This window comes from Gymnodraco acuticeps, unplaced genomic scaffold (genome assembly GCF_902827175.1).
Source record: "Gymnodraco acuticeps unplaced genomic scaffold, fGymAcu1.1, whole genome shotgun sequence".
Lineage (NCBI taxonomy): Eukaryota > Metazoa > Chordata > Actinopteri > Perciformes > Bathydraconidae > Gymnodraco > Gymnodraco acuticeps.
The window spans coordinates 833,403-851,398 of NW_022990010.1; the positions used below are offsets into that span (position 1 = coordinate 833,403).

Here is a 17,996-nt window from a genome sequence, read left to right on the forward strand (position 1 = left end):
AAATGTCAATCAATAAACAATTACAAAAGCTGTTTCCACAAAATTGCTTTATTTCAAACACGTGAGGGATTTAAAAAGACTACATGAGTAGTACATGAAATTAAGCCACTGAAAAGTACAACAATTACCACAGTATAAATGAATTAAGAAAAATATAAAATGGCCACAATATTTTTTCTAAATATATCTTTATAAAAGAAAGATTTTTTCTGCCAACAATGCGTTATGAACATTCAACATTTTTTGTATCGTTTGTTTATCATCATACTGTTTAACAAGAAAACATGGACAACTAAAAACTCTTCAATGAACGTGATCTTATGTGAAAATGGCCGTGAGAATACACCTTTTGTGGAATATGTATTCTAATACTTTACTAAAGTAAAAATACTATTGCCAAACTGGGTATTGGTACTGCATTCAAAACCTTACTTGTGTTAAAGTATGACCGTATTATCAGCTAAATGTACATAGAAGGTATCAAAAGTACAATGAGTCCTTGTGCAGTCAGATGGTCTCTGTCTCTTGTATATGATGTTTCTATATTAATGTTACTGCTGCATTAATGTCTATCTGAATATGTAAGATTGTGCTATTTTTAACTCCTTTATATACTGCTGGGTAGTTTAATCTACAGCGATGCCTCATATTCTATATTACCAAATGTCTATAGCAGTTTTAGCTTTGTGACAATGCATTTTCAAGCTAATCTAAAAGAGATTTAAGGGATTGTCAGCCTTTAGGGTTCTCTCTCTCGTCCTGCATGATGGCTTCAATTTGGTTTCCCAGGCCAGAGAAACAAGGTCGCTCCTCGAAGTCGTACGCCCAGCACTGCCTCATCAAACTGTACACCTGGTGTCATAAATGACAAAAATATAATCTTCAACAAAGCGAATAACTGTTATTTAAATGGTTTTGTATGAGAGTTGTAGTGACTAGTCCAACAAGATGGGGCAAAAATGTTTACAACACATTTTATCCACAGCAAAGACTCTTGTAATTTTCTTCCAGAATTAAGATAAACATTTGCATAATGTTTTTTTTCATTTTGAGCAACACTTGCATTGTATAAAACAGAGGCCACATCATTACCCCAAAGATGATTTACATTGTAATTACCTTAACATTGCAATATATTTGTTAGAGCTAGGTAGAAAAAGTGACAAATAAAATACCTTTTTAATACTAGTCCTACACAAGGACTACTGCATTTCAACTATTGAACCACGAGTGAACATACCTTGGCTGGGCAGTTTGGAGGAGCTGGCATCCTCCAGTTATTCTTTAGAATATTTGCCAGATACATTGAAATGGACTGACTCTGCACATTGTTTCCAATCTCCCGCATACATAGCTAAAACAGTCAAATTAAGGAAAGATTGTTTTAAAAAGGGGAAAATATTGAAACATTTTGAATACATAAAGACAAGTAAGCTTCTTACTCTTTTTGGGTTGGAGTTGATGTCGCAGTAGCTGAAGAGCTCGTGAAGAACGACTCCAAAACTCCAGACATCTGACTTGTGGGAGAATCTGGACTCATTGATGGCCTCTGGGGCGTACCTGCATTAGAAGAGCAGTGTATGGTTGAATATAAGGCTACAGTTGGCAGCTGATATGTTAGCTTAGTGCAAAGCCTGGAAACAGCTATCTCCGTATCTGATTTGAATGAACATTAGGCCTCGACACAACCCTTCACAACATTTTTCATTGGTATATCATTTATCATTCAATGCTAGGGACATTTTGGGTCCACAAACTGCAAATAGTTACATATTAATGCAATTACACTTCAGATAAAAGAGCATTTGAATGTTTAATAATAAGGATAGCTACCAGAAAATGGGGCTATCTCCGGGTTGCGATACTCTGTAATATTCCTTGTCAAAAGGAACAACCTTGGTCAGCCCAAAATCAGCTATTTTCACCAGCGACTCACTGGCCACTAGGATATTTCTGGCTGCGAGGTCTCTGTGCACATAGCGCAAGGTCTGCAGGTGCTCCATCCCCTGGAAATGAGAAAATGACAAAACAGAAAAAAATGAAATATATTTTGTCCATGTCTAATTTGTTTTATGCTGTGCAATCATCATTTGGTACTAGCTTATAGCTTGTGAAAATGTAGTTGATTTGTGGAGAAAAAAAAGATACCTATTTTTGTAATATTAAAGCGTATACTTGTTTTTGAAAAGACCTCAGGTCTTAGTATTCAAAAGATCCATGTAAAAGTGGCAAGATTTTGTCAGGCAATAATTCAATCACTATCAATTCAAACAGAACCTTCTAAAATGTTGTAATTCTAACTGTTTGCATGAGTTGAGTTCATACATCTGACTCTTACCTTACAGATCTGAGAAGCAAAAAGCAGCAAACGCCATGTGTTGACGCAAAGTCGGTTACTATCCAAGTAGTTAATAAGGCTGCCGTAGGGCAGGTACTCCATCACCAAACTCATACTGAGGCGACCTGTGAACAAACAAACATTGAATTTATTCAACCCAATCAATTACAAACCCTGAAAAAGAACACTTCTAATTGTATCTCTTGTATCTGTATAAGTCCCTCGGCACCATGATCTAACACTGTGATTTAAAATGTAAATCCTGGATTATGCAGAAGATGCATATAATAATTATAGTATAGTATAACAAAAAATGACACCAAGTCTGGCAAATAACTGTTTTTAGGACATTTAGTTAAAGCCACAATGGTATTTCCTTGTGTGTACTTCTCACTTAAGGGAGCAAAGACATCTATTAAACAGTGATTACAAAAAACGAACTCTTTCCAAATAGAATATATGATTAATCAATTATACATTTAAATAAGCAGTCTTACAAATGTGTTATTTTACTGAAGTTGATGACCACATTTTAGAACATCGTGTGCTATGTTTGCAATAATTGTTTTATTACCTGTGCTGTAACAGACTCCTTTGTATTTGACGATGTACTCATAGTCCAAAACACTGAGGGTTTTGACCTCCTTCTTGAAGTCCTCAAGGGTCGACAGCTTGTTGGGCTGCAGCTTCTTTACAGCGACCATCTCACCAGTGTTATCCCCCAGCGGGTCATAACGGCAAAGTTCAACACTGCCAAAGTTTCCCTGGAAAGGTTTTGACTCGTTCAGTCAGTCACATCCCAAAAACTTTTAAATTACCTCACCACCATGCCCTCACAACAGCCTGTTTACACCTGTTAGTCCATCAAACACAAGGTCTTGTGCACCACTGAGGAAGTCTAAAACGACAAGGGTTGATTAAAAATATAAAAAAGGCTGTGTATTTTAAGTTGTCTTAACATCCCGGGCATACAGACAATACTAGCACAGTATCTTGACAAGATTCATTTCGATTTTCTCAAAACACAAGATCATGATCATTAAAGTGCACTGATTGTCCAAAATTCTAAATATTGTAGTCCTATTGTGGCACTGCAGACTTACTTTCCCCAGAGGGGAGATGTATCGTAGGTGTCTCTCCTCAAACAAAGTCTGTTCGCCTTGATCGGAGCTGAGGGCTCTCCACACAGGGCTCTGTGCCACGGGCTCAGTGGCGTGCAGTATCACATAGTCTGCCATGAAACACAAAACACAAGTACTGACTTTTTGTTTCCTGATGTATTCAATTCACCTGATTCCAAAACCAGTACACATTTTGTGAATGATCACAGATACATTTTGTTATTGAATTGAAACACACTAAACCCTTTGATAAGATATGTGGTTTATATTGGTTGTATTCATTATGAGCAAAGTATTGATACACATGATTACCTGAAGTGATCAGACTGTTGAGTTGACGGATGATGCTGCGACAGGAGGGTCTGAACGCGGCCTGGTAGTCCATGCACTGACTGACCAGATCAGCCAGCTCCGTCCACTGGGAGGGAGGCAGCTGCTGGAAGCTCCCGTAAAACTGTCGCTTCTGCAGAAAACATCAGTGGCTCGTATCATTCACTGTACTATCCCCATAGGCTAGATGGTAAAATGCATGGTTGCATTTAAGATCTGATTCACAGGTTTCGTCACCTTCAATACCAGTTATTTTCTTGAACCGGCTCTTTAAGTCACTTGAACTCATAAGCAGCTTAAGCAGAGTAATACAACAACCTGTTACTGCTACCAGTTAGTTTATATAAAGTACAAAATAAAAGTAGTACCTTATCCAGGTCACAGCCCTGCAGTGGTGTGTTCCCATTGTTGAAGATTTCCCACACAGTGGCACCAAAGCTCCACTTATCACACTCCAGAGTCAGGTTGTCTGGGGCCTCCAGCACTTCAGGGGCCACCCAAGGGATCCTGTCTAGGATCACTAAACAAACACACACACACACACACACACACACACACACTCACAAATAAATAATGCACATGGACTAGGTTTCAACCTTTTAAATGTGTTAAACATATTTGGATGTCATTTTGTTTTTATTTAATACCTTGAGATTAATGTATGTGTGTGTATACAGCAAACACTTAGTAAGTCCATTCACTTTTATATAGTTACTAAATGGTTCTATAACTATAGTATCATTCATCAGGTGTCTCTACTTCCCTGAAGATTTACCATTCTTCCCCAGCATGGCCACACTGATGCCCGGGTCACTCAGCTTTATGAACGGAGAGCTGCCCTGTGATGGGTCACCTTCTCTGGCCAGCAGCAGATTCTTTCCGCAGATATTTCCATGAACAATATTCTTTTCTTCCTGTTAGGCAGTATATGTTGACTTATTATAGTGAGCTGCATCGTTCAACTTTGACAAAGTTTAACTTGCCAATCCTGGGTCTAGTAGTAATGCTCTACATTAAAACGTTTATCTTACCAGAAAGTTGAGGGCTGATGCGAGCTGCTTGGCTACGTCAAGTTTCCAGCTCACTGACACAGATCCCCCTCTCTTCAAGTAAAGGTCCAGGGCCCCGTACTTGACAAACTCCTGCACCATGATGTCTGTGAGGCACAAGGAGGTTTGTTTCTACAGCTGTACTTCAAACCAGACACAGGGTCAGAAATGCTCCCCCACAGATAACAGACTGAGTCGGGTCAGATGAGGATCTGATGTGAGGACATTTTTTTCCAGAGGCTGTGTCGTCATAGCAAAATTTGCACCTGAAGGAACCTACTTTGAACCTTCCACCAAAGAGGTTTTTAGTACGAAGGCAGCTTTTTATATTTCTGTGTGCCTGTCTGTCTGTGGATAGTCAACAACAAACCGTGCAAGATACAATCTCTTAATTTTACAGATATGGAAGTTAGATCAAAATGAAGGCTGAATTGTGTTGTTTGCACATCAAGGGACTTGTAAATTACTCTACGTTTACACATATAGAAAACATAATACACATTAGTTTCATGAAGCTGACAGTAAATCTGTAGCAATGAAGCAATCGTCTGGATAACCTTGCAGTGTGGTTTCCAGCTGCAACAGCGATGCTTGTGTTCTTTTCGGCTTGTGAGCCTGTGAGTGTGTCATCGAGCTCCTGGAGACTTGGCATCACAGCTTGTGTGAGCAAATTGCAAGTCGGTCTTGAGTTTAGACTTACTTTTGACTCCTTGAACACTAACACCATATACCAGGAGGAGATGTTTGTGTGAAATCTGGCTCATCAAGCTGGCAGCTTCAAAGAATGACTGAGAGAAGGAAAACAAATAATGTGTATGATATCCAAACTAATGTGCTATATCTATGAATAATTTAAAAAACATTTCAGTGTTTTTTAATCTGAAGAAACCCACCTCCCAGCAATTTTTATGAACAACGTCGAGCTCTTTCAGGAAAACATCTGTCACGTGTTTCTCTCCATCACGAATGTCGGTTTTATAGCCTTTGAAAATTCGAGTGAAGGATCCCTGTCCGAGGCATTCACCCTAACAGAAAAAAAACATCAAAGTTTCCTCCATCATAATCAACACAAAGTACATTTCTTATTAGACAGTAGTGGTATTTGCATCATAGTTTTAAAGATTGAAGGATAATTGGAGCCACATATTAGAAGAGAAGACACTCGTCTTGATATTCAGATATACTTTAGAAACAGGCATCTTTAAGTTGGAGTCCTATATACACACTCACCCATTTAAGGTCTTCACATTTGATCATGTGGAACTGGATATGACTGAATTTGTTTCTTTCAGGCGTTGGAGACCCTTGAGCTTCTACAGAGCTGTTGTTGCGTATGATTATCAGATTTGTAAGTTCTGTAAAAAGAGCAGAAAACATCATGGTTATGTTTATTGAGGTTACAGACATAAAGAAACACATCTAATTTCAGCAAATACAATTAGTTGTTAAGTTGATACATGACTATTACATGAGTTATTGAGATATATTGAATACTGTTCACCCTAGTAAGTTATAAGCCAATTGCAATAGTATTCTGGCATGTTTCAAAATAACACTATGCTCCTAGCTATGTATTAGCAGTGCATGTGAGCTGAGTTTCTTTTTTGGTCATAGATCTGAATTATAAAAATGGTATTAAATAAAGAGTAATACTTTTAACAAAGCTACATATTTAACCATACGTATTGATTGTTTGTCTTGTTATATACTATCAATGAGTTGGAAAACACACCTTTGGGTCGGGGTGGACTGCAGCGGCCCAACTTGACCGGTACTTCAGCCAGAAGCAGCTTGTTGTGTTGGTAATAGCTGGTGAGCTCCCTCAAGCTGGAAAACAGTTTCTGGACACCAGGAAGAGTGTAGTGCTCATTCTTAATAATGAGGCAGTCTTTATAATCAGGTCCAAGTGGAGTCTGCAGAAATGTAAATATACACACAATGTTATCAACACTAAAGAGGTTGTTATAACGAAATCCTTGTGTAGACTTCCAGCAAAAGTGCAAATGTTGTGAGGGCAAAATGACATGAATATTACTTTTGCACACATTTAAGTGTGGAAAAGTACCCACATATAATTGTTTTTATTCAGAAATAATTGCATAATCTGCATAGAGATAAACTTCCATGCAACAGACTGAATCCTGTGATTTCAAATAGCTTAAACAGGCTGCCAATCGAGTTAAAGGACATCAGAGCATCTTTGTATTGGTCATATAAGCATACAAAAGTGCACACTGCACGGACATGAATATCTAAATCAAATGTATTTTGTGTATTGTGTTGCTTCAGCACAAAATCTTTACCTGCACACAGACGGTAAGGAAGAAGTTGTCATAGTCTTTTGGACTCTGCCGTAGAAGAAACGCACTTCCTTTAAACCCCGACTTTTTCAACTTGTTGACTGCAAACTCGGATCTGATATGAAGAAAATATGTAAAACAGCTGCGTGTGAAAGATGGCTTTGGATTTAGCATTATCAAAATGACTCACGTGATTGGGCCATGGCAATGGTTCTTGATCCCCTTCAGAATACTTGGAGGAGCAATGTCTTGGCAGAAGTAGTGGCTGGAGTCTGTGGTCAGTCTGAAGTAGCCATCGACAAGAGACACAAATGAAAGGGCTTCCTTGAGACTCTGGAAGTTGGCTTCCTGTTGTGCAAATCAATAATAAATAGACATCATTCTTTGCATAAAATCCAAATAGCAAAATCTCAAACAAACATAATGATTGGGGAAATCAAATACGTCCTTTACCAAGCATCTGTCATCTTTACGAGTTATTGTCACCATCCTGCTGTCTTGGGGGACCTGCTCATGGCAAACCCTCTTTATATTGATGTCTATGATATCTTTGAAATCACAGAACGTTTGCCATTCCTAAAAATCAATGAAAAAAGGGCTAATTATGCAGAGCAAGATGAAGCAAGGCCAAGCAGATTTGTGCTGAAACTGGGAAGCACTGTCATCTTCTGGGAGGGATAAAAGAATAACTACCATGCCTCATTTAAAACCTAACTTAAGTCTAATGTATTCCTACCAGGACACCCTCGGTGTGACAACTTCTACTGGTTTCAATCCCAGTTTCCCCAGTGACACGCACAAGACAGAAAGCTGACGTCGAATGCGAGGGAGAAGAATTCACTTGGAAGGTTTCGCTTCCCAGAGACGGCTCGATGCCGGCCAGTTCGATCAGGTACTTGAGCTTCAAGCTGCTCTCATCTATGGAGCAGTTACCAAGCTTCTTCAGGAAACGCTTGAGGGTGTTTCGGATTCTAAAACGATCAAGCCGGTTCCGTCGCTGGATGTCATGTTGATGTAACTTAGGAAGGCAGGATTTGTAGCTGAGAGAGGAAGAGAATAACACTTGTATTGACTCTGAACTAAAACAAATATGTCACAAATCAATATAATCATTATTTCTGAAAGAGAAAAATGGGATCTATCAAAGTTTTAACTGTGAGGCCGGGTTTAAGGAAAATGAAATATTATCCTAATCTAAGTACCTGACAGTTTTGCAGAGCTCTCTGACACTCTGATGACGCTCCTTAGCCATTCTCCACAAGTCCAGCACGGCCAGGCCGAGGCATTCCTCCTGGGCACTCAGAGGTGGGCACACTCCTGCTTCACTAGCAATAAAGTCACTTCGCAACTTTATCCCAAAATAAATGGACAGCACAGTCTTCATGATATATCCATTTCATGCAACTGCATTTTCAAAAAATGTGGGTGATAAAGATTTAGCATAGCCTACAACCTCATTGATTAATTAATTAATGGTATATCTTTTTATTTAATATTAGTTAAATATACCATGAAAGGACTTTCGAGCGAGTTAATACATGTTGTATACTTTACCTGAGTAAAGAGATAGTCAATGACACTGTAGTGAAGCACTGGACTGATTGTGTCTCTGGTCAGACTGAAGCGGTATGATGTTCTTGGTCCTTGTCCAAACCAGTTTTCAAAGGAAAACCTGCTCACCAGGAATAAATCCAAATTTCACATAGCATGACATTATGACTAGTTCTTAAAATGTACCCATTGATATACTATGTAAGTTTAACAACAACGTTATTCATTCCTGGACTTTCCAAAAAATCTGAAATAAATACCATCCCATAAATGATTTAAACATACTAGTGTTAAATGTATAAGGTAAATGAGACACCTACCTGACTCTAAAGTGGACTTGTAGGTTTTCTTCTGTGTTGAACATGTGCGATGGAGGATACCAAAATGAGAGATCGGAGGATGCCAAAGCAAAAAGACTTTGGTGAACTGGTAAGATTCCTGGAGAAAGAGATGTCATGTCATGTAGCATGAAGTTATATATTGTAACATAGAATATCACAGTTTAATCTATACACTTTGGTACGAGAAGCCCTAAGTCATGGTTATCCAGTGAAATCTTACCACATTTTTTGCCTGCTTGGATGCAAACATTTTCAGCAGAAATGTGTCCGGCTGTAATATGTATTATGGTTGCGTTCTTTGTGGCTGGGAAGAAGTAGAGGTGCACTTGTAAACTTGGACTGGTGCTAGAGCTGGACCTCTGACTGCCCCCCCGCTCTCTGATCACCAGAGGGGCCGACTCCTCCTCGTTGAGATCCATGGGTAATTCTGAGGAACAAATCTAGATTACAGGCTCGATAGGGTCACATCATTTGAGAAATGTCATACATAAAAATAGTTTTTGGCTTTTGTGAATATATTTCTATACTATATATCTATACTATACTTTTCAGGTAGTTGAGTCATTGTTTAGTTTTCATTAAACCCTGTTCCTAGGAGTTCATTGAAGTTGCATCGTCTTTGCTCACAGGAAGTAACAATGCTATAAAACATGAAGACTCATTAAATTCAGTTGAAATATTATAACATTACAATTCTACAGAAAAATTACATTTGCATACATTGCATCAATAGTTTATTAAAGAATTGTTGTTTGCTGACTTTTTATGTAACCACTGTGGTTATTTGTTAACAATGTTTGTTGTTTATTTTTTACTTATGAATCTAATCCTTTCTGTACAAGCAAGCATAAAAAGCATAATTAATTACACAACTGAGGCTCAGACTTTTACTGTTATTGGATGTATAATGTGTTGCCATGGTATGTTACATTTGTCGACAACTCTACCATGACTCAAAACATTTGTTCTAAATAAGTCAAATGTAGATTTATGGGGATTCCCGTTGTATCAGACTAACCATGTTGGCTGTGGTTGAATGAGAAGCACAGTATGTCAACTTAAAAATATCCTGAAATAATTTATAATAAGGTTGCACCATCCCTTATTGGATTCAATTATATTTAGCTTACTTTGATAAGAACGAAGATTACTTTTCAAATCATTTACATTAACAAATATAAATTACAGCTATAAGCCATGCTTTAACGTCGCAGCACATTCGCAACATTGTATGGTGGTTATACAACTGACACTTCTTGACACACAGCTTCTACTTACAGATTTAATAGTAAACATTATATCAAGATATTTGTTACTTTTACCTTTTACTTTGCACAGCAGAACTCCTCTTTGCGATCATTTGTTTCTGTGAAACCAGGACTTTCGTCTTTGACTTCCGCGTTTCAGCTGTATGTGCTTGTGTTCACAGGAAGTTCAGGGTTTCCTGATTTAGACGAGCAGATGCGACACTATCAACAGTATCTCGTCTCTCGCAGAATGTGCAACTTGTTGAAGTAGAACTTGCCTTGAGAATGCTCCGTTTTAGAAAATAAAAGGGAATAATACATATTTTGTATAATACTTAAATACTATAATACAGTATAATAATGAAGTGTTGAGTTAGGGTGTGAACAAGGTCAGAATAGTGTTTCTATTTGAATGTGTGTTTACCTTCATGAGAGGAGAGTAGTGGCTCTGCTGCTAAAGCTGGTCACAGGTCTGTATACAGGTCTCTCTCTGTGTATGTGTGTGTCGAGGTTAAAAAAACACACCTCACATTGAGAGCGTCAAGGTCAAACTAAAAGGCCACCTTTAGTTGTTCCAGGTAAACAATTCTTCACATTCTCTGAAGTTATTGAGGTACAAAGATACTATGGGGAAGTGGATGAAAATTAAAGCTCCATATAAAAACGAACAATGTCAAGTGTCGGTCAATGTAGTGCAGGGAATCTGACCATGACAATCGACACGTGTGTGTAAGCGTAACATGTACGTAGATATATGCGGAAGAGGGTCTGCGACAAAGAATCGTGGATTGTGCTAATCATCCTTCAACTAGGTCAACCAATAAGGAACAAGAAGGCTTTGGCTATACAAATGCTAATACGACGTGTGTTTAGCAGTACGGTCCCCGAGTCTGCCCGGACATGAAGCTTAGCGCAAGTTCAAGAAGGAAGACCATACCCCCTGGTGTTACACGTCACTGCAAGCTCTTCTCCCATTAAGTAATCAGGGGCGGTACTCCCCAGCTAGCAATCATTGCACCTGCTAAACCCTTTAAATCTGCTCTTCCCTCTCTGTCAGTTGTCATTTCAGGTGTCAACGCACAAGTGTATGCGTCACGGTATTCATGGTTAAGCCAAGCAGCAGCAGGGCTTTGGCCCAGCTGAGGGCTTCGTTCCAGCTCCAGGCATTTATTCATCAGCTCCGCAGTATCGCGGATTAAGCTACAGGCTGCGTTCCCCAGCCGGTCGTCCCGCAAGCCCGGACGCGGGAGGAAAAGACAAGGAAATCTGGCTCCATGGAAGTTCCTCCGGCCTAATGGGAATGGCTACTTCACGCAAACAACTGACGTACGCTTCAGTCTCTTGAGAAGGCATCACTGGCATCAGGGCCGCCTAATGCAGCGCTTCCGGCTTCATGCGGAACGGGTCCTCATCACATGCGGAGTTTTACCCATTCTGGCTTCAACTACAACCCCTCCTGCAGGCAGGCAGGCAGGGCTTAAGCTATCCCATTGAAACTATTCCTCCTGCGCTCACTTCAACAGGCGTCAGGGTAACGTTGGCAAAGGCAGTTGCAACAAATTCACGAGATGTTTCGTATATTGTTACGACATTTGGGTCATGCAGAGTGAGATTGCTACCCGTAAGAGAGGGGTGTGGCGTGTGCATGTGTGCGTGGGCATGGTATGAGCGAGCGGGATACATGTTTTTTAGAAATAAACGAGGCAGCAGGAAAAGGAAGGTCTGCGATCTTGCGAAATCTATCTTGCGAAACAGGAGAGCTAAATAATGCAACGACCTCCCAAGAAGAGCTCGCCTCTCTCCAGTCTTTCCGATAAAATGAGTTATTGAACCAGAAGCGTGTTGCTTCTGCCCTGGGAGACAACAGAGAGTCACCCCCCCCCCGTTTCCTCGACTACGGTCTGGGAGCCTACCTATAGTCAGGGTTAAGGTGAGCTCCAGGCAGTGTTGGGGGGTAACGTGCTACAGTATGGAGTTTCAGTAACGTATTACTTGCATTACTAATGCAGTCGGGTAATTACTCATTACAATGCTCAGTAACTAAACGCAGGTTCAAGCTTCAACACAGCGTTTCCTGAAATGAATGGCGTTCGTAGGGCTTCTTTTCCTCAATGGACAAGTCGCTGCACATTATCCTGTTTATGACACGACCAGATACTAAATAAATTAGGAATTCACTCCCAATATTAATTTAATGATTATTGACTAAACGATCGGTTTTCTCTTTTTCTTCTCCACTAAGAATATTCCGTTTCTTGGTGCACCAACGGCTAGATCTGCGACAACAACATCTCCTGGGCAGCCAGGCAAGTTTATTTATATAGCACTTTTCAATACAAGGCAATTCAAATTGCTTTAAAAAATGAAAGACATTAAGAAATGGCATTTAAAATCAGTCACTTAAAAGGAAGCTAATAAAATAAACATTAAAAGAAAAAGTACATGGATCAAAGTTACAGTGCAGTCTAAGATATGAATAGTTCAATTAAAGCAGCGACAAAAGAAAGTCTTCAGCCTGGATTTAAAAGTAGTCAGAGTTGCAGCGACTAAGGGTGCAACAACTAAATCGACTAATCGATCAAATCGATTACCAAATTAGTTGCAACTAATTCAGTCGTCGATTCATTGTGACGTCAGCAGTGTGTTTACGTGCGTAAGCTCCAACGTTATTGGTCTTCTTATCAGTACCGGAGACATTTATAAATATACGTCATGTTTATTGCTACAAAAACATTATATCGCAGTCTAGTGTCACAACTCGTTCTAATATGCAAGGACAAACAAATGCGCCTATGATGTATTTTCGATCAGATGAGATCTCTCTCCCCCATCGCGATGGGGCGGGGCAGTTTACACACACAGCTGCTACATGCAGCGGAGTACACTGCGAAGGTGGCGGAGAGAACGCGCTCCGAGGCGTGGTTAAACTTCACCCTCTTCGATGTGGAGAATGCTCGTTGCCAAAGTGCAATAAGAGTTTATCATGTAAGGGCGTAACACGAGCACTTTGTCTAAACATTTAGCAAAAGTGCTCCACATCCAGACGGAGGAATGCACCGGGTTCCACTGTCTTTCTAGCAGCTCCGTAGCTCCATTCACGAGTAACGTTCCCACGTCAGATGTTATGTATGCTAGCAGCAACACACAGAGTAACTACATTATACAAACTGGGTTAATGATTAGAGGTAACTGAATATTTATTAGTTTCAATTTCAGCTTTTCTGTTTACAGCCTGTCGACAGATTATTTAATACGATTCGGTAAATGCTCAGGGCAATCTCGATGACAAGGTCAATGTTCCCCCCTTTCTACGCACGGAGATAATGTAATCTAATAGCGTGCAGGCCAAGGCTGGCTCTTCAAAGCAGATATTACGACGCGCTTTAACGTTCCCATCATCGTTCAGCGGAACTCTTTCAGCCTTAAGTCAAGTAGGAGAAACTACGCGTGCACCGGCTATTCAGGTAATAATATTAATAGCGTCTCTCCCAGTTCAAATCACCCACTGCTCAGGGAGATCTCCTAATGCGTTGCCTTCACGCATCTAGCGTTCAAATACAACATTACTAAACCACAACTCCGCTCAACTGGGAAAAGAGAAGAAGAAACAAGAAGAAACAGAAGAGACTCCTCCAGGAGCACAGCGTTCCTAATCATGAGGAACTACAGGCCCAGTCTCACACCGGAGTTCCTAGCCATCACATCAAGCTCATGGTATTATCGTTCCTCTAACCAACTGCGTGCATCCACATAAACGTCTTCAACGACAGTTGCTCTTCCTCACCGGGCAACCGTACTTTGCATGCGGATTCTTCGGCACGCATCATCTCCCGTTTCCTGGACGTGGCATCCGCCGGCCTCACGACGACCGTGTTTTCCCCGACTTAAGGACGTGCACTGCACATCCTCCGTTTTGGGGGGGATATCTGCATGAGATCATTCAGATTTCCACTATTTCTACACATTTATTATCACACTTGCTGGATCTAACACTAGCGTCCCTCCATCATCCTCACTTCAGATGATAGAAGACAGTCTTAATCACTCAATCAGCTCATCAGCATCTATGACTCATCCCGGCACACTTAACGCTAATTAAGATATACTATATCATGGGTCATGTCTCAGTATTTAACTAAGTGTACGTCTTTTCTGCGTGCATCCGGCACTTCATTCATATTCTCGGGTTCATGCTCACTTGGCTCGTGGTAAACCAGGTTACGATATTCATGCATCACCGTACTCAAGCTAACAGCTCTCGGGCATTATATCGTCTACATCTCCCTCTTCACCGGACATCGGCTCGTGCCGCCAATCAAGATCTCTTCAGTTTACCTATGGTAAATATGCATATAACTGGTGGTGGCGTCTAATAGCATATCAGGGCTTTCGTTCAGACAGGTGCAGCCATTCAAGGCATATCTCCCTCCTCCCTGCCAACTCGGACGGTGGTCCTCCTCCGCCTTCATATCCCACATTCGCCCGGACATCCGTGCGTGCTGGCCATCCAAGGTCCGAACACTAAACGGTATTTATACATACAACTGGTGGTGGTCTTAGCAAGTCAGCACATGTACGTGTCACCGTGTTCATGTTTAAACACTTCATATCGTCGTGACCTTCAGGTTCGCTCGTATTGAATCCTGCCGCGCAGGTTGCGGCCAGTGGGTCCGCATTATGTTTAAACCCTGCACGTGCAGGGCGAGTAGGTCAGTGTCATGTTTAACCCTGTGTGTACAGGTTGCGGCCTATGGGTCAGCATTTGTTTAACCCTGCGTGTGCAGGTTGCGGCCTATGGGTCAGCGTCATGTTTAACCCTGCGCGTGCAGGTTGCGGCCGGTGGGTCAGCGTCATGTTTAACCCTGCGCGTGCAGGTTGCGGCCAGTGGGTCAGCATCGTCTAATCCAACATGCAGGCGCTAAGCATGGTTGGCGTTCACATTAACCCTACAGTTATTCCGACAATCTCATCATGTCCCTGTGTTATCTCATTTCATCCACAGATCTCCTCAATCAGCCAGCAAGGTAAGAAATGCTTCACATCTCAGCACTTCTTACTTCTCTTCTCTTGGGGGTTCATCGGAGCGGTTTTCCCCTCCTGAATGATATCCTACAAACCGGGGCCTAATCTCCAAACATCAGTTGATTCATTGTTGTAATCTGTCAATCATAATTTTCTATACCACGTGTCCGGTATTAAACATGTATTTCATACATCACGTCTCTCATGATTGAAATGAAGCTTAGCGCAAGTTCAAGAAGGAAGACCATACCCCCTGGTGTTACACGTCACTGCAAGCTCTTCTCCCATTAAGTAATCAGGGGCGGTACTCCCCAGCTAGCAATCATTGCACCTGCTAAACCCTTTAAATCTGCTCTTCCCTCTCTGTCAGTTGTCATTTCAGGTGTCAACGCACAACCCGCCTCCACCCCTTCGCCTCCTGTCTCCTAATTCAGGGCCAAGCTAATCCTTCTTCCTCCAGACCAGACAGAACCATTATCACCACCACCAGTGTCTAGACCCCGGGGGGTTCATCGGAGCGGTTTTCCCCTCCTGAATGATATCCTACAAACCGGGGCCTAATCTCCAAACATCAGTTGATTCATTGTTGTAATCTGTCAATCATAATTTTCTATACCACGTGTCCGGTATTAAACATGTATTTCATACATCACGTCTCTCATGATTGAATTTGTTTTCTGTCTTTGACGAGTTAAAGTTCCATCAAAATCTCTGTCTACCTCCAGCAACTTCTTCTGAAGCTGAATTTTAATGCTGCGAAATAAGTTGAGTTAACAAACTGAAACAGTCATAAATACATTAAAACTAAAATACCTATCCAAATGTATGCTAGGGGGTTGAACCTATTAAATATTAGGGAATCTGTTTTCCTTACAACACCATGTCAAAATATCTAAAAGACTATATCGGTCATTTATTCATCATATCCATATATCTCAGAATCGTATTTGCAAAGGCATTACATCCTACGTTCCCAGGGGATACATTTACAGTATTTGAGAATCATTTCATTTCAAATAAACAGCATGTCTTTCATCCATTATACTTTTAGGTTGTGGGGCGTTATCAGCACTGCAAATCAATTCAACATTATTTGAACAGTGATTATTAAACTTTCACCATTTCTGATATGCAAGAGTACAGTCAAGGACTACTCTCATAGGGGAAGACTTTTATTAAACATAATTCTGAAGAAAGCAAAGGCAGAGCAGAAATTGACGTATGAGAGTACAGGAAAAGAGAACAGGCTGACAACTGTGGTTTCCCTCTCCAGTCTGTGAGGGTTTCAGCAGTTTCCTGTTGTAGATTTTACAAAACCATTTGAGCTTAACTGCACACATCTGAACATGTATATAGTTTATTTCCCCTATATACTCTATAACGTTTTTTAATATCCATTTTACACTTACATTTTGTCCCAAATATATTGACATTTTTACCTTTTATTCACTTTTTGGTGTTTCCTTATCATACATCAAACCCAACATCTATAAACCTTTCAAACTTCTCCTGCAGGGTTAAAGCCACTTCTCATTTCTCCAATGACCAGCATTCAGCTCCAAAATCAAAGAAAACTCAAACAGTTAAACAAGATGATCCCAGTTGTCTCTACTGTGACATGTTTCCATGCTTTAGTGTTTAAAAACTGTTTTAATTGTCTTATTCTGCCTGTGCTGCAGCACTCCTTTCACCCTCTGTCTCAAACCAGAGCCCAGCTCTGTTGTGATTGGTGAACCACTAAGAGATGTCCCTGTTATGTATAATGTGTTGGAGCATTAGCCAATAGAAGCGTGAGTGTTATGTAGTGATGCCATATGTTACAAAGGTAAACAAAGGACTTCAATTCAGGCATGTACGGGGAGTGTGTTGGAGAAAAACTCCCTCTGGAGGGAAGTTTGGGAAAAAAACCTATATGGAAAGTGAAAACCCCCCAGAAATATAATAGGGCCCCTTTAACTGGATTAATTGAATATAAAAACCATAGCCTTATACTACAGGCTGATATTTGGAGTCGCTGAACATAGTATATTGTGGCAGAAGTCTGTTAATGAGACGTTTAGGCAGGGCCGTCCCTGGCCAACTTGGGGCCCCAAGCGACATTGTGAGATGAGCGCCCCCCCCAACCGACAGGAGTGAACTTCTTTTTTTTTGTAGTGCTCCTTGACCTTGTAACACAATGACAATACCCAACCTTCACCGTTTTACAATGGGTCATTTGATCGACCATTTATTTGATAGGATGAAGCATTTTACTGCTCGCTGCATAGAAATACTGTACATAGCCCCCTATAAAATGGCAAATTGTCTTTTTACACTTTACAGTTAACTGCTGCTGAGGGCACTGACATGGGAGAGGTATATAGTTTATTATTATAAAATGAATAAGGTATAATAAAATAAAAAGGTAAGTATATGATAATACGTTAGATAGTTTGTTAGTTAAAAACACATTAGGAGATGAAAGAAACGGGATACAGAAACGAAAAAACATTGGGGAAATAGGGCCAGAAGGGCAAAGTGTAAATAATGCATAAATGGTCAAATAAATAACTAGATTTAGTAATAAATAAACCGAATTAAAATAAATTAATCCAAAAACAAATACAAAGTTTTAAAGCTAATTAAACAAATTCTGAACAAAAAAAAATCAATGTTTGTAACATGTTATCAAACAATGAATGCATGTATTTTTCATTA

At 40.3% G+C, this 17,996-nt stretch overlaps 1 protein-coding gene across 1 annotated transcript; it reads right to left on the reverse strand.

Moving 5' to 3' along the window:
- Nucleotides 1–29: 29 nt before the first annotated feature.
- On the reverse strand, nucleotides 30–10,450 carry jak3 (Janus kinase 3 (a protein tyrosine kinase, leukocyte)). Its single transcript, XM_034213175.1, has 24 exons — nucleotides 10,353–10,450; nucleotides 9,251–9,457; nucleotides 9,010–9,127; nucleotides 8,693–8,810; nucleotides 8,341–8,486; nucleotides 7,875–8,178; nucleotides 7,592–7,714; nucleotides 7,329–7,486; nucleotides 7,142–7,253; nucleotides 6,571–6,751; nucleotides 6,069–6,193; nucleotides 5,732–5,863; nucleotides 5,539–5,626; nucleotides 4,821–4,945; nucleotides 4,565–4,703; nucleotides 4,158–4,309; nucleotides 3,772–3,922; nucleotides 3,442–3,569; nucleotides 2,913–3,102; nucleotides 2,339–2,463; nucleotides 1,834–2,006; nucleotides 1,443–1,560; nucleotides 1,241–1,354; nucleotides 30–852 (listed from the first exon to the last, which is right to left on the reverse strand). The coding sequence occupies exons 2-24, from the start codon at nucleotides 9,447–9,449 to the stop codon at nucleotides 733–735; spliced, it is 3,339 nt and encodes a 1,112-aa protein (XP_034069066.1). The 5' UTR covers nucleotides 9,450–9,457; nucleotides 10,353–10,450; the 3' UTR covers nucleotides 30–732.
- Nucleotides 10,451–17,996: the final 7,546 nt, after the last annotated feature.

Bases quoted from the DNA above. Each gene is read 5' to 3' on its own strand.
- jak3 (XM_034213175.1), bottom strand. From the start codon at position 9,449: ATGGATCTCAACGAGGAGGAGTCGGCCCCTCTGGTGATCAGAGAGCGG. The intron at 4,946-5,538 runs GTAAGTCTAAAC...TGTGCCTCACAG, and splicing joins TAGTGTTCAAGGAGTCAAAA to ACATCATGGTGCAGGAGTTT. The intron at 853-1,240 runs GTATGTTCACTC...TTATGACACCAG, and splicing joins CTCCAAACTGCCCAGCCAAG to GTGTACAGTTTGATGAGGCA.